Consider the following 14,080-nt stretch of genomic DNA (forward strand, 5'->3'; position numbering starts at 1 on the left):
ATCAATATTATATGCAATTGCAATCATTTAAAAGTAAAGTTTCAAAGATTGTATTGAGATTAGTGGAAAAGTTATTTGTTTTTCTTTCAGTGCAATGCATTTAAAAACTTTTTTTCAGTTTATAAATAAATTTTTTCCAAAAATGTATTTTATGGTACTGGATGCAAGTAATGAAGGATAACATTACTAGAAGTACTTTGTATAGGCCTAACTGTTTTTATTTAATAAATTGTGTATATTTGTAATTATAAAAATGTTATTACTTAAAAAAATGAAGTATTGAAAAAAATGAGAAATGCTAACAAATGAGTTCATTGTAATATTTGTTACAAATATTGTAAGCTTAGCTACAATATTTGAAACAATGGTTGAATTAATATTCATATCACTTACTTGGCTTTCTAAATCAGCATCATCAACAAACTTTGCTTAAAGTTCTAATGTATCAATACGACATTAGTACAGTAAAACATTTTGCCAGGTTCTTGTTCTTAAGTTAACCCACAAAGGACTTAGCTGCATAACTGCTTTATTATCTGAACTTATGGAATAAGATTTTTTTTCATCCATCAAATAATCACATCTTTTGTCTTTTTTGAAACTTGTTGCTTAACATGAAGAAAAATAATTTAAAAAAGTATTTGTTGGAAATGACATGGAAACTATATTTCTTGGATTTGAATCCTTTTTATTTCTGGTTCGATGTTAATAGACTTACTGTAGAACTGTAAGATTTTATTTAAACCTTCACTTCATATTTTTGTGATACTAAAGTCCCATGTGATAAATAATAGGTTGCCATTTGATTTTAACAATGCAGAAATTATTAAAAATCAATTTATTTTATTAATTATCAACAATTACATTCACAATTTGTTTTGTATAATAAATTTAGATACTAAAGTTGCAAGAAACATTATGTATATATATATATATATAAATTACGAATAAAATTTCCAGATTTATTACAATATCATTTATATGATTTAATAACAACACACATTCATATCTAATATTAGTAGGGTCTGTCAGTCAGCATTCGAATATCCTCTAGTGGCCACACACGACAAATTACTCTTCCTCGTATTAATGCTTGTGGAACAGGTCCATATGATCGTGAATCCGATGAATTGTTCTTGTTATCTCCTTCCAGCCACACATGACCCATAGGAACCTAAAATAAACATAGATTTAAAAGATAAATATCACATCATAATAAATGTCTGATATTTAAATAAATATCACACATTTGTTTTTTAAAAGAATATTTTAATTTTAGATCAGAAACTGTACCAAATTTATAATTTTTTCTGCTATTTAAAATTTTTCATTATTAAATGTAGAAGATAAAAAGAATTTTTAATTTACTCTCTTTCTATTGATAAGAAATCAATAAAAGTATGGTGCTACACTGTTTTCATTCAAGTTATTCTGTAAGCTTAGATTGAAACCCATAAAAAATGTTATAATGAGGTGAGCAGAGCCACCTCATTTCAGTCAAAAAAAAAAAAAAATTGGGAGCAATACGGTTGTAAAACTATTTTCCAATTTTTTTATTTTTACTAAACATACCTGTTAAAATACTACTAGTAGGACATGAATTGATCCAGATTATTTTTCTTAGTATTTGTATAAGAAAAATATCCCATTTTGTTTATAATTTTATATAAAATCTGTTTTTCATGATGCACCACACAGACTAAAAATCATTCTGAATTCTTAATTTATTTTATTTATTCATATAATAGTAACAATAGGCTGACAATTGAAAACAGCCCTGATGAATTATAATGAATTTTGTAGCATGCAAAGAATGCCTAATAGGGACTCAAACCCTGAACTATTGGATGGAAGACGCCCATTCTTTTGACATGTCTTAATCACTGAATTCCCTATGCCTTAATAAGTGGAAATCATTCTTATGATTATGGAACTTAAGCACGGCTGCAGGGTGTATTATGATAACAAGAATACATGAAATAAAGATTTCCACATAAATTTAATTCCACATTTTCGCTAATAAATTTATGAGGCAGTGTTATATTTAGTAAAATATTTTAACTAATACAAGTTACCTTTTGCTCATCATCAATAAATTAAACTTCTTCAGATACTAAATTTGTGATAAAGCAATAAACTTACAATCGATTTAAAAAATTTCAGTGGTTTTTCAATTTAATGAATAATTCCTGCCATTCAAATGTGTGTAAAACAGGGTGTTAGAAAAAATTGTCAGCCCAATAGAGAAAATCTCTCCATTATGAATTTTAGAACTGAAAACTTTATTACGTGCAGATTCAACTGTATTTCAGTTAAAAATCTGTAACTGCTCAACATTCCTAATCCGATTAAATACATAAAAATTAATGTCTATTTCAGTCAATAGCTAGCTACATATAATAATTTTTCTGAGTTCTCAAAATTTATACAGACTTATACACAGACTTTTCTTGTACAGTGTTAACAGTAGGATCATCTGCTATGGCCTGATATGTCTTAATATAATGATATACAAAAAATTTTATACATAGTTAAAGGTCACATATTTATCTGTAGACTTAACTTTAACTATAGAAACTGTTCTGATTTAATTACATTTTCGAGAAAAAGCTAATTCAATAAGAAAATCGCCCATTTGATACTGGTGGATTATGCTGAGTAGTGGATTGTTAAGTAAGGTAGAATAAACTATTACAGCAGTTAAGTTGTACATGATCTTTTTAAAGTGATCCAGATATACAAAAGAATTCTATTCATACCTTTTACAGTAACATTATAAAAGATGGCACAACCGTCATTATATATATATATATATGTCATTAATTGAAAATTCAAATAATTCATTAACATATTGACTGCTGTGCTAATAAAATTTAATATTAAATGAAATTTAAATCACCAAAACACACACGCACTTACAAAAAAATTACAAATTTTGACAAAAAAATACAGCGTTTTAAATATTACGTCATTCCAGTACTGGGCAACAAAATTTGTGTATTTCTCCATAATAAATTCAAAATTTATAAAATGGTAACAATTTTGACAAATTCACAAATCATAAAAACAATTTATTTTAATGTAATTATAGAATTAAATACCATCTGAAGATGTGGGATCCCATGAAAATCGATTCTTGAATTAATAAAGTTTAACTTATCTATTTACTATTTTGGTGGTTTAAATTTCATTTAATATTTTATAAATATATATTTACATTTATCACTACAAACCTAAATCTAATGGAGCAGTAAAAATTTAAATCAAAGTACATTATTTTGGGTTATTATTGCTAATGGTATTTTGTGTTATGACACATCCAAAATTCCCATGATGGATATAAGCATTATATTCTTCCTCTCCTAGTATTCAGATAAATTCTACTATTCCCACAAACAGATGGTATTCCGGCTCATTTTTCAAAGACAGTAAAACTTGTCTTTAAATAATGAACTGCCTAGTTGATGTAGAAAGGGATCACCAGATTTAACTATTTATGAATTTTTTAAGGAGTTATTTAAAAAAAGAATATGAATGCTTCCCATAAATTCCATAATGAAAATACTGACAAGGATTTAAAACATATAAATCCTTCAAATTCTGAAGTCATTTTTCAGATATGTTTACAAATCATTTGTGAAACTTTGCTGACAATGTATAACTACTGTTGGACTTCAGTTTAAATAACCTTTTCACTGGTAAAGTATTTTCAATTTTATTAACCACCTGATAAATAAAAACACTTAGAAAAGCGTTTTTTCATAATGATCTGTTGTCTTTAAGTTTTGAAGTCTTTTGAGAGCTGAACATTTTATTGTAACCCAACTCTACTGGTTTTATTGTATTAAATATGGAGTAAATATCAAAAAATTATAAAAAAGATATAATATTCATTAAATAATTTAGGTTTTTTTAAAAGAATATAAAGTCTATTTTACATAACCAATGTACACAGCTTTGTACTGTGAACAGTACAATAGGTTCCAAGAAAATTTTAGTAGCAATAAGGTACATTATTTAATAAAGAATAAACAAAATTGTTAAAGAACAGCAGTAAATAGGTTTGTTAAATAATTTTTTTCAAAATATACAAAACGTAAATAATCTAGATATGAATGAGCAGTTTAATATTATAATATTAAAATAAAAAATACAATTTTGAGAAATCAACAATTGACCCATCAGTTTCATGAAAAATTTTCTTTTATTAATACAGTTAAAATAAAAGAAACATTCTAGTCATGATTTTAATTTTTAAAAACTGTAGTAATATTAGTTTAAAAAGAAGAAATACAAATGATAAACTTAAGATTCTAAATAAACTATCAATAATACAATGATAAATTATTCATATAATTTTAAATATCAGCTACATTTGGCTGTTAACCGAAGATAAACATTGCACTTGATCAATTTTACACTTGTTTTCATAGAGCACTTTTCTTTATGACATCTTTGCTGTACACTTGGATACCTGTTACAAAAGGCAAATTATTGCCTTGCTTCCTTCTGGTACTTGAAGCTAAAGAGCCATAATTTTTTTCTGTGCTTACTGGAGAACTTACATTTTCTTATGATTCCTGCATATTTTCTTCTGCAATACCATTTTTTAAGTAAGTTTTTCCCTTATATGAGTGGAGTTGGAATACGTTTTTGCTGGAATCTTCTTTTTCATCTTTTCACAAATGTACTGCAGCAATGAATTAGATAGGGAGATATCATAGATATGGAGTTCACTTAATAGTCCATTTTTTGGTCAGATTTTCAGAAGAGTAGTGTGATAGCATGTGCTCCATTAAATCAACTTCACCCACATTTTTATTGTATGATTTTAATCACCTGGAAGTGTTTGACTAATATGAATTTACTTTCCAGTTCTTTCCACCTTTAGACTTCATTTAACAAAGAATTTGCTTCGTGAGAGGAAAGCACTGTTACTGCTAATGTGCTGTTATTACTTACTCTGACATCACAACTTCCTTTTCATTTTAAATCACTGTCAAATTCAAGAGACACTTGTGTTGAAAGATGATTGTTTATAATTGTATAGTACACCAAATATCACAAAATAGTAATCATTCAGCCAGTTAATAATTGAAAAGTATCTATTGAAGTATAAAATATGGCCGTGCATAATGAGTGTGAAAGAGTAAAATAGCAGCTGCTCAAAGAACAAATTCTTGTTTGGTTTCATCAGGAAAGACGATAAACCCAATCACAAGTTATGCCATTGAAGTAAGCTAAGACAAAAACTTCAGAAACTAACAGGATTCAATTTATTAGGTATGTACTGCTTCATAAAGCATGTTCCACTAAATGAAATTATCATTCCATAGATACAAATCTGTTTTATGCAGCCAGTCCTTATTTTATATAAACTTTCCAAAATCTGTTATTCCTTTTATCTATCTTATTTACAACAATGTCAAAAACTAATTGTATAGAAGACCTTATCTGAAAAAAATCTCTCTTGTTATAATGTTAGCAGTAATTTTAATTCTCCATGATGTTTTTCAATATATCTTTAATTTCAGTCTAATGCCGACATTACAAAATTTGCTCTGAGTCAATCTTTAATTCTTTCAAAGTTAAATTTAAACTCTTACCTGTAGTTATTATTGCAGTTAGGTTTGTTTTTTGAAGTTATTTCTTCTAATAATATTTTGTTGTTAATGTATTAATCAAAACATTGGATGTCTTCCCACATTTCAGTATAAACTTCTGCATATGTCAGTTGCAGTAACTGAGTAGGTTCTGCATTAAATTTTTTGTTATTACAAAGATTTTGAGTAAAACTGCTAGTTACATCATCTTCTGTTTTCCTTCTTTTTTTTAAACTTTTCTTAGATGTATTGCTTTCTTCTTATCTGAAACAGTTATTAACATTAAAAAATTTGAAGTTTAGATAAAAAAATCAGAAATAATTAAAATTTTTAATGAAAATTATTTTTAATAACATGCCTAAAAAACAAAATTATAATTTTTTAAGTGATAATAAAACATGATTTTAAGAAATTATAAACTGTTGCACACAGTCCATTCCGCAGGAAAGGTGACTGATTTTATATTTGGAACTACTAATGTGATGTGTGAATAGATCCATGAATTAACTAGTGTGGTATTCCAACTACCTTCTGTTTTAAATTTAACAGTGCTGGCGTCACAGACTGCTGATACTAACCAAAACTTTAACAGCATGTCATGAAAGGAGCAATGTCAATCTGCAAACATTAAGTTTTGTTTTAAATTGGATAAAAGTGCCACAGACACTTTTAAAATGATACAAACTGTTTATGGTAGTGAAACAATGAGTCATAAAAATGTTTTTAAGTGGTATGCAAGTTTCATGATGGTAGAGAGAGAGAGGGAGCATTGAAGATGATCCATGTCCAGGAGCATCATCGACAGTTCGAGTAGAAGAAAATGTTCAAAAAGTGCCTGAAATTCTTCAAAATGATTGATGTGCATCTACCAGGTTAATGGAAGAGATCACTGGAATCTCTAAAACAACTGTGCATCACATTCTAATCGAAAATTTGGGCAAAAAGATATGTTGTAGCTTTGTGCCCCACTCACACACTGACGATAAAAAAGATTGCAGAGTGGAGTAATGTAAAGACATGAAAATATCAGCTGCTAGGGACCCACTTGATGTCTTGCATTGTAACAGGTGATGAAACATGGTGTTTTCAGTAGTTTAAATGTTTTAATTGTTTCGACACAATTTCAGATACCCAAAGGGCTACGACCATGGTACTGGAGGCAATTTCAAAGGTTGAGTATCAGAATTGTTTTGAAAAATTTTTCCAATGCTTCCAGTTGTGTATTGACACACAAGGAGCCTATTTTGAATAAAAAGTCATATAAACTAAAAATAAACGTCTTGTATTTTATTTCACATGAGTCACCTTTCCTGTGGGCTGGACTGTGTACACACAATAAGATTGTAAAAATTAACAAATTAGTTGTTGTAAGTTACAAAACTTCAATTTCTTAAACAGGATGGTCTTTCAATATTATAATCACTACTAGAAGCTGCAACTGGAAATCCAAAATTAGGATTAATGTCTCCGTCATCAAAATTTAAATAAAATATACAGAAATTTGGAAAAATATTGTTTTTATCATCATTGTCAGAAAATCTTTTGACATCTTTAATGTTTAAATCTAATAATATTCTGTTTATTTCTGTCTCATTCCCTAACACACAGAGAAACTCTATTAATTATAATGGAAGAAAAATTATAAAAATTATAACCTCCAATAGGTTATTATTTATTAAAAGTATTGCTAGTTACATAGATTTGTAATTATATATGGAAAATCATAATTAATTTCCTAAATTCTCATCAGCATGTTAAATTAAAGTAACTTAAGGAAACTCAGAAATTTGTAACTTAAGGTGGACAATTATGTTAATCGAGGCACAATGAAATTTTATAAGGAAATAACCTTTAAATGCATTTATATAACCGGAACCTATTTAAAAAGAACATCTAATTTTAACTTCAAATAGCACATGGTCAGAAATAGTACTCATTTCTGATAAGAAAGATGAATTAACATACAATTAAAAAATATTACTATGCAAATATTTTAATATAAGAGTACTACTTACCTATTGTAAAACATGGTTTTTTTAACTTGCAGGACTCCATATTAGTTGTTGATTTCCTATTAACACACTAGTTGTTTTCAACAGAATTCACAGTGTACTCTATATAGCAAAATGATAAAAAAAAAATGTTATCTACATATACAAATTTACCTTGTTTCAAGTAGAGGAAATTTTAAAAATATAAGTTATTTTAAAAAGACACTGGGTCTGTGTGAATATTGAGTAACAATTCCAAAGGCTCAATGCAGTAACCTTTCAATACTTTTAGGACAGCAAGTCTCATGAGATTTAAAAAAAAACTTTGATTAACATTAAAAATTGTTGCTTGAATGGTTTTTAAATATAATAAAAAAAGCAAAACTATTTTAATCCTAATCCATTACAATTCACTTACAATCTGAGGCATAGTGATAACCTCTTAGTTTTCACCAGCAGGTCCTGTGTTCAAATTCCAGTTAGGCAATGCATTTTTCATATGCAAGTCTCCATACTATTTTTTTTTTTCTAGCAAGTTAGGTTAATTAGAAAAATTGTTCTGCCTAACTAAATAAAAAAATCTTAACGATTAAGCATTATCAACAGTAGTTTTATTAATACCATGACTGATACAGCAACTAGAGAGTAGTTACAAAAACATCTATTGGAAATATATTTTTCATATAGCGTATTTGGAAAGTAAAGTGCATTTTAAATGTTTTATTTTAAGTTGTAATAAATTAAAGTACCTCACTAATTTTTCAAAATTGTTATCAGTACTTTAGTTCCTTATTATCACTTTCAGAATATGGAATTTTATATTACCATCACCGAATACAATTGCATAATGACTGACTGTACTGTTAAAAATTTAATTTTACTCGTTTGATAATCTGATAAATGACTGTCATTCATTATAATATTTCAAAATAATTTAGTATACTCACAATACAAAATGAATATCCATAATATATTTTATCTCCAGGAAGACCGGTGACTCTTTTACAAATGAACTGTGTAGGATTGATGGGCGATTTTGATATAACAATATCACCATGTTTTATTCTTCTTAACCTTGGACTAATATGTTCACTTACTATTATATTATTGGTTAATATTGTAGGTTCCATCGATGGACCACTGCACTGTAACAAGATTAAATAAGATAAGTTATATGTATTAGTAACTGGGTGTATCTGATCAGCACCTCAACCTCACATTAGTAATTTAAACAGCTAACTGGAGAGAAATGTTTTACAGATAGAAAATTGACAAAACTACTATTACACAAGGTTATAAATACAAGAATGTAAAAAGATAATAAATAATGTCCTACAAGGACCTTACTTAGCAGTAAGGATTTACCAAAACCCAGAGAATACTAGCAGGGAAAATGGAGCAATAAAAATACAATTTTGGTTACACATACACTATGAAATTTGGTATGCACTAGAAATCAAAATCTTGTATTAAAAATTTGTAATTTTTAAGAAATATGACTTTGAATATTGCAAATACATTAAACTGAATTTACTGAGTTCAAGCAATCTATACATAAACTGAATTTACAGAATTCAAGCAATCTGTACATTTTTTCTTCATAACTAATTATGATAATATTATTTTGTTATTTCTAAATTAAATTAAACAAATTATACACATTTTGACTGCATTTAAGTTTATATTAGATAAATCTTTAAAAAACTCACAGCACACAAAAAACTACCACAGTTAAGTCAATTAGACTGACAATTCTGAGAGACATATAAAAGAATGTAAAAGAAATAGTAAACACAAAAATAATAGCAACAGAAATCTTTTACCAATATTCAATAAAATATCTACCGCATTGTGAATTACTTACGACAGCTTCAATCATTACTCTAACTGGAAGATCACTACTACTGTACTATTAAAAGTTCCATTAATACTAAACTGCAAGTTATTATGCATTGAAGGCAATAATAATATGTACCTCAGAATAATTACAATCATCATATTTTAGTAACAAATTAGTATTTAATTCTCTAAGAAAAAAATATTTTGGTTCTAGGTAAGAGAATGAAATTATCTTTTTAAAATATATGTGGTTTCTGAAGTATCCTACTACATGGTGTAGGAACATGAAAATAAAACGAAAAAATCAATGCTAAAATCATATTTAATAATTTGGTTTCCATTAATCAATAATGCTGGAGACCGCTGCTCTACGGGGGGGTAACCTTGTTTAGATGCTGACTGCAGTTAGAAAGCCACTTGAAATAAATTATTATATGAAAAATCTAATTTAAATACAAAAATATTCGACCAACACTATAACGTTTCGTCATTCAAGGTGAAACAAATTTGATAAAGTTAAATTAGAACCTGAATTTGCGTTATACGTGAGTATAATAAGGTGATATTTTAATATTACGAACACTAATGAATTATTTCGGTAATCTAAAAACGTTTGAATTTTACCAGTACAAAGTTTCCTCCATATTCTAGAGCGCAATGCCCAACACATCCGTAATGAATAACGCTTGCTATAAAACCGAATAATTTAAAAGCATTATGCCTAAAATTATTCATAAATGATATTAAACAGGCGCGTTAGAGTTTTCCAAGGTACATAATTCCACAAATCTTAACCTATACATAATTCAGGTCCGAACATAAACTAGTTTGATATTCAGTGTTGCCACTTGTCATAATATAAAATAGACGTACTTTAACTAATTAATATGATTTGCAGACAGCTCTGTGTTATTTTATGTTTTTGTAATCTAAAAATGCAAAAAAAACTTAGCGATAGAAAATTAAAAATATCTGACTCCTATATGAAAATATTTATTGCATAATATTATACAATAAAATATGAGTTTTCTAATTCAGAGGAGGAAAAATGCTGATTTCCCCTTGTATCTAATCAGAAATAATAATATACATCTTAGCTCACCATTAATTTCTTACCATAATCAATATTTTACTCAGATTGTTCTCCTAGTGTCGGGAAAACTCGGATAATGAGCATCGACTTACAATTTTTATCCATATCAGAGAATTTACTAAACACTAGCAGTTTATCGATACTGCCTTCGGCTACCTTTCGGTTGGATTATGTATTTATTATTATAACGATAGTGGCCTGGCGATTGACAGTATTTAAAATGCTGTAAGTAGATGTCAAGAGCTGCGACCATATAAACGTGAAAAAGATATCCAGAAACTTCTGGAAAGCATATAAAATGGTAAAAAATATATAATTTCATTTATTACAGAACGTCAGAAATGTGTAGGTTTGCAATAAAAGCCAATGAGCACTGACAATAAAAGGAGCCATTCCAGCATTTGCCTGAAAGAATATAAAAATGATTAAGGTAGCATCAGAAGACATAAAATTTATGATAACAGCTAAAATATATATAAAACAACAATTCCATCACTTTAAAAATTCTTTAATGTTGACTTTCAGGGTTGATGAAAAATGACAAAGTACAGCAAATCTAATCTTTATAAGTGTAATAGGTTGATGCTCAACAGTTCATTTTGTTTCCCTCTGATATGTGTCGATTAACCCACCGGATTGCTCTAGTGGTGAACTCGTCATCGCTAATCAGCTGATTTCGAAAAATTGAATACTAGATCACGGATACCAGTGTTTGGTGGCTGGGTTTTAATAAACCACAGATCTCAGTATTGGTTGGCCTGAGACTGTACAAGACTAAACTTCATTTACATTCATACTTATCATTCTCTGAAGTAATACCTTACAGTGGTTCTGGAGACTAAACAGAAAAAGAAGGTATTTGTCAATTGATGAGCAGATGCAGAGGAGTATATAGGTTGGAGAGAAGAAAAAACTTATAAAATTTACAGTCTTCAATTACTTTGCATCATTCGACAGTGTTGTGCCTACTACTTTTTGACTGGACTTATTAGTTTTACAGGACGTATCAAATGTAGAATAGAAACGTGAGATGAGCAGAGTTAGGGACTTGAAATCTGAAAAGATTATATCAAAGAACAAAGACAACAGTGATTAAGAATATATCACCTGAAAGTGAAATTGAGAAATCAGATGAAATTTATGGGATTGTGCCATTATAGCAAATTATTTTTGTTAACTTTTTAAATATTTTACCTATACTTGTTATTGTAAATGTTCGAATGTTGTACAAACAAATATTATTTTTGTTATATTTTATACAAATAAATAAACTACATCAAAACAAAATTAAAATGAATAATTAAATGAAATAAAAAAATTTACTGATGTAAAATCTAAAAACAATTACAGAAAAATAAAAAGCTACGTGAAGGGAGACAGGTTTCTAATGCCTCAAGAATGACATGCTCATGTGTGTTTACACTGCACTGGGGCTGCAGCAGTATAATTCCCTTACTATCATCTAAAATACCCTTACCAAAGATACGCGAAATTGTGCTTAAAAAATTAATCTAGAGTTACTGTGCCTAAAATTCTGTAAACTTAATTTAGTGGAAACTTCAAAAACATAAAATTTTAAGTACTGTAAAAACGTTTGTATAGTCTCCGTTATCTTTATTTATTTGTTTATATTTTCGTAAATTTATATTTTCTAATGTTTTTTATTCAAATCTTGTTGCGCCTACAAAACACAATTCTTAACAAAACAGCATTCTGAAGAAATGAGTAGTTCAGAGAGTAGCACCCCGATAAAAGAAAATCAAATAAAGACTCTGTAATGAACTTTAGCAAGCCTGAGCAAAGGGTTTCTCTGGAATGCTGGAAAATGCACTATTTTACTCCTAGATTTTCAAACTAATTTTCCTGCAAAAATATGTTAAAGAATAGACTAGCATTGCACTATATATATATATATTATGAGGCTACAAGAAATATTAAGCAATGATAATAAATAACACCACAAACTATCCATTCACATAATTTACCTTCTCTTTTAATGAATTTTCTACTTAGTTTTAAAAAATTACAATAGGGTCCCCAGAGTTACTGTCTTTATTAATGATTCCATGATTAAAATCAGCCCATTTATTGAAGAGTAAGACTTCAACATATAGTGTGTCTGAAAAAGAATGTATCCTTTTCAAAAAAATATTCTTGGTCCCGTTATGTGATATTAGAATCCTTTATAATGGAATAAAGACTCTGTCCTTTGACAAAGGCCCACAAAAAGAAGTCGCATGATGTCATGTCTAGAGATCTTGGGGGCCATCTCAACACCGCTTCATCATTAGGACCAGTCTGACCTATCCAGTCCTGTGGGAGATGTTAATTCAGATACTCTCTCACATCATTATGGAAATGGGGTGGAGCTCCATCCTGTTGGAAAATGAAATCTTGGGAATACTCTTCAAGTTGTGACATCAACTAAAGGTATAAGTGTCCCTTTACAATTCTTTCTGCAAAGCAAAAATGGCCTACAAAGCTTCCTTTTGTATATAGCACCAAAGACATTCAACTTTGGAGAATCTCGACATGCTCAATGATTCACTGAGGCTGTTCTGAATTCCAGATTCAAACATGTCTATTGATTTTGACGTTGATATGTAAGGTTGTCTCATCACTTAAGACTATCCTGTCCTCAAAAATCTTAATTTTCCAGGAATCCCAACATGATTACACTGATGACAGTGTGAAGTTGTTTGTCATCTTCAGTGAGTACCTGCAAAAGTTTCACCTTTTAAGCGTTGAATTTCAAACCCTTACGAAGAATATCCCAGACTGTTAAGAAAGGGAATGCTAACTCACAGCTTGCTTTCTGAACTGACTTCATGGGGCTGTGTTGGAATGATTGCAAAACCCTATCTACTGTCTCCTCTGAGTGCGAAGGACGGCTGGTGCTTTCACCTTTACATTGGCAACCTGTCTTCACGAATTGTGTATGCCAACATTTAATGGAGTTCATCAGGTTGACTAACCCGAAACTGTCACCAACAGTTGCATTGAACTGTGATAACAGAGGTTGTCTTTGCTATTCCACAGCACAAAATGCCTTCTGTTATTGGGTGGGCGTCATCTTGAAATATTTGTGTTCATGGGAATGGTGGGCATTTCAATCAAAACTTGAGGTATCTAATAGCAATCAATGTAACTTACACCTCTCTCCACCCACACTTGGCATCTATAAAAAAATATATAAAAAAAGGGTACACAATTTGCACACGCCGTACATAAAAAAATAAGTACATAGTAATTACATAGACAACATCCTTCCTTTGTTGTAAATTAAAGAGGAAATTTAAAATAAATTGTATTTATTTCTTTTATTATTTTTTAAGTAGTTATTTACATAACTTAAGGCTATTTACCATCAGTCACCGATGAAAGATAAATTTTATCAATGTAAAAATGGCAGGCCTGTTCGGGATTCGAATCCATTATCTTCTGGATGAATGGCACTACCACTCAATCACAGAGCGCAGATAATGTAGTAGTAAACAGCCTTTCTTATATGTTAATTTAATATGCTATCTACATTTAGGAGCAAATAAATGGAG

General features: G+C 29.0%; 1 protein-coding gene across 1 annotated transcript; it reads right to left on the minus strand.

Annotated features, from left to right (window-relative positions):
* Positions 1-823: 823 nt before the first annotated feature.
* On the minus strand, positions 824-10,265 carry LOC142332393 (mitochondrial inner membrane protease subunit 1). Its single transcript, XM_075378819.1, has 3 exons — positions 10,058-10,265; positions 8,542-8,739; positions 824-1,174 (listed from the first exon to the last, which is right to left on the minus strand). The coding sequence occupies exons 1-3, from the start codon at positions 10,166-10,168 to the stop codon at positions 1,016-1,018; spliced, it is 468 nt and encodes a 155-aa protein (XP_075234934.1). The 5' UTR covers positions 10,169-10,265; the 3' UTR covers positions 824-1,015.
* Between the last annotated feature and the right edge of the window lie 3,815 nt (positions 10,266-14,080).

The sequence above is a fragment of the Lycorma delicatula genome, chromosome 11, assembly GCF_047948215.1.
Source record: "Lycorma delicatula isolate Av1 chromosome 11, ASM4794821v1, whole genome shotgun sequence".
Lineage (NCBI taxonomy): Eukaryota > Metazoa > Arthropoda > Insecta > Hemiptera > Fulgoridae > Lycorma > Lycorma delicatula.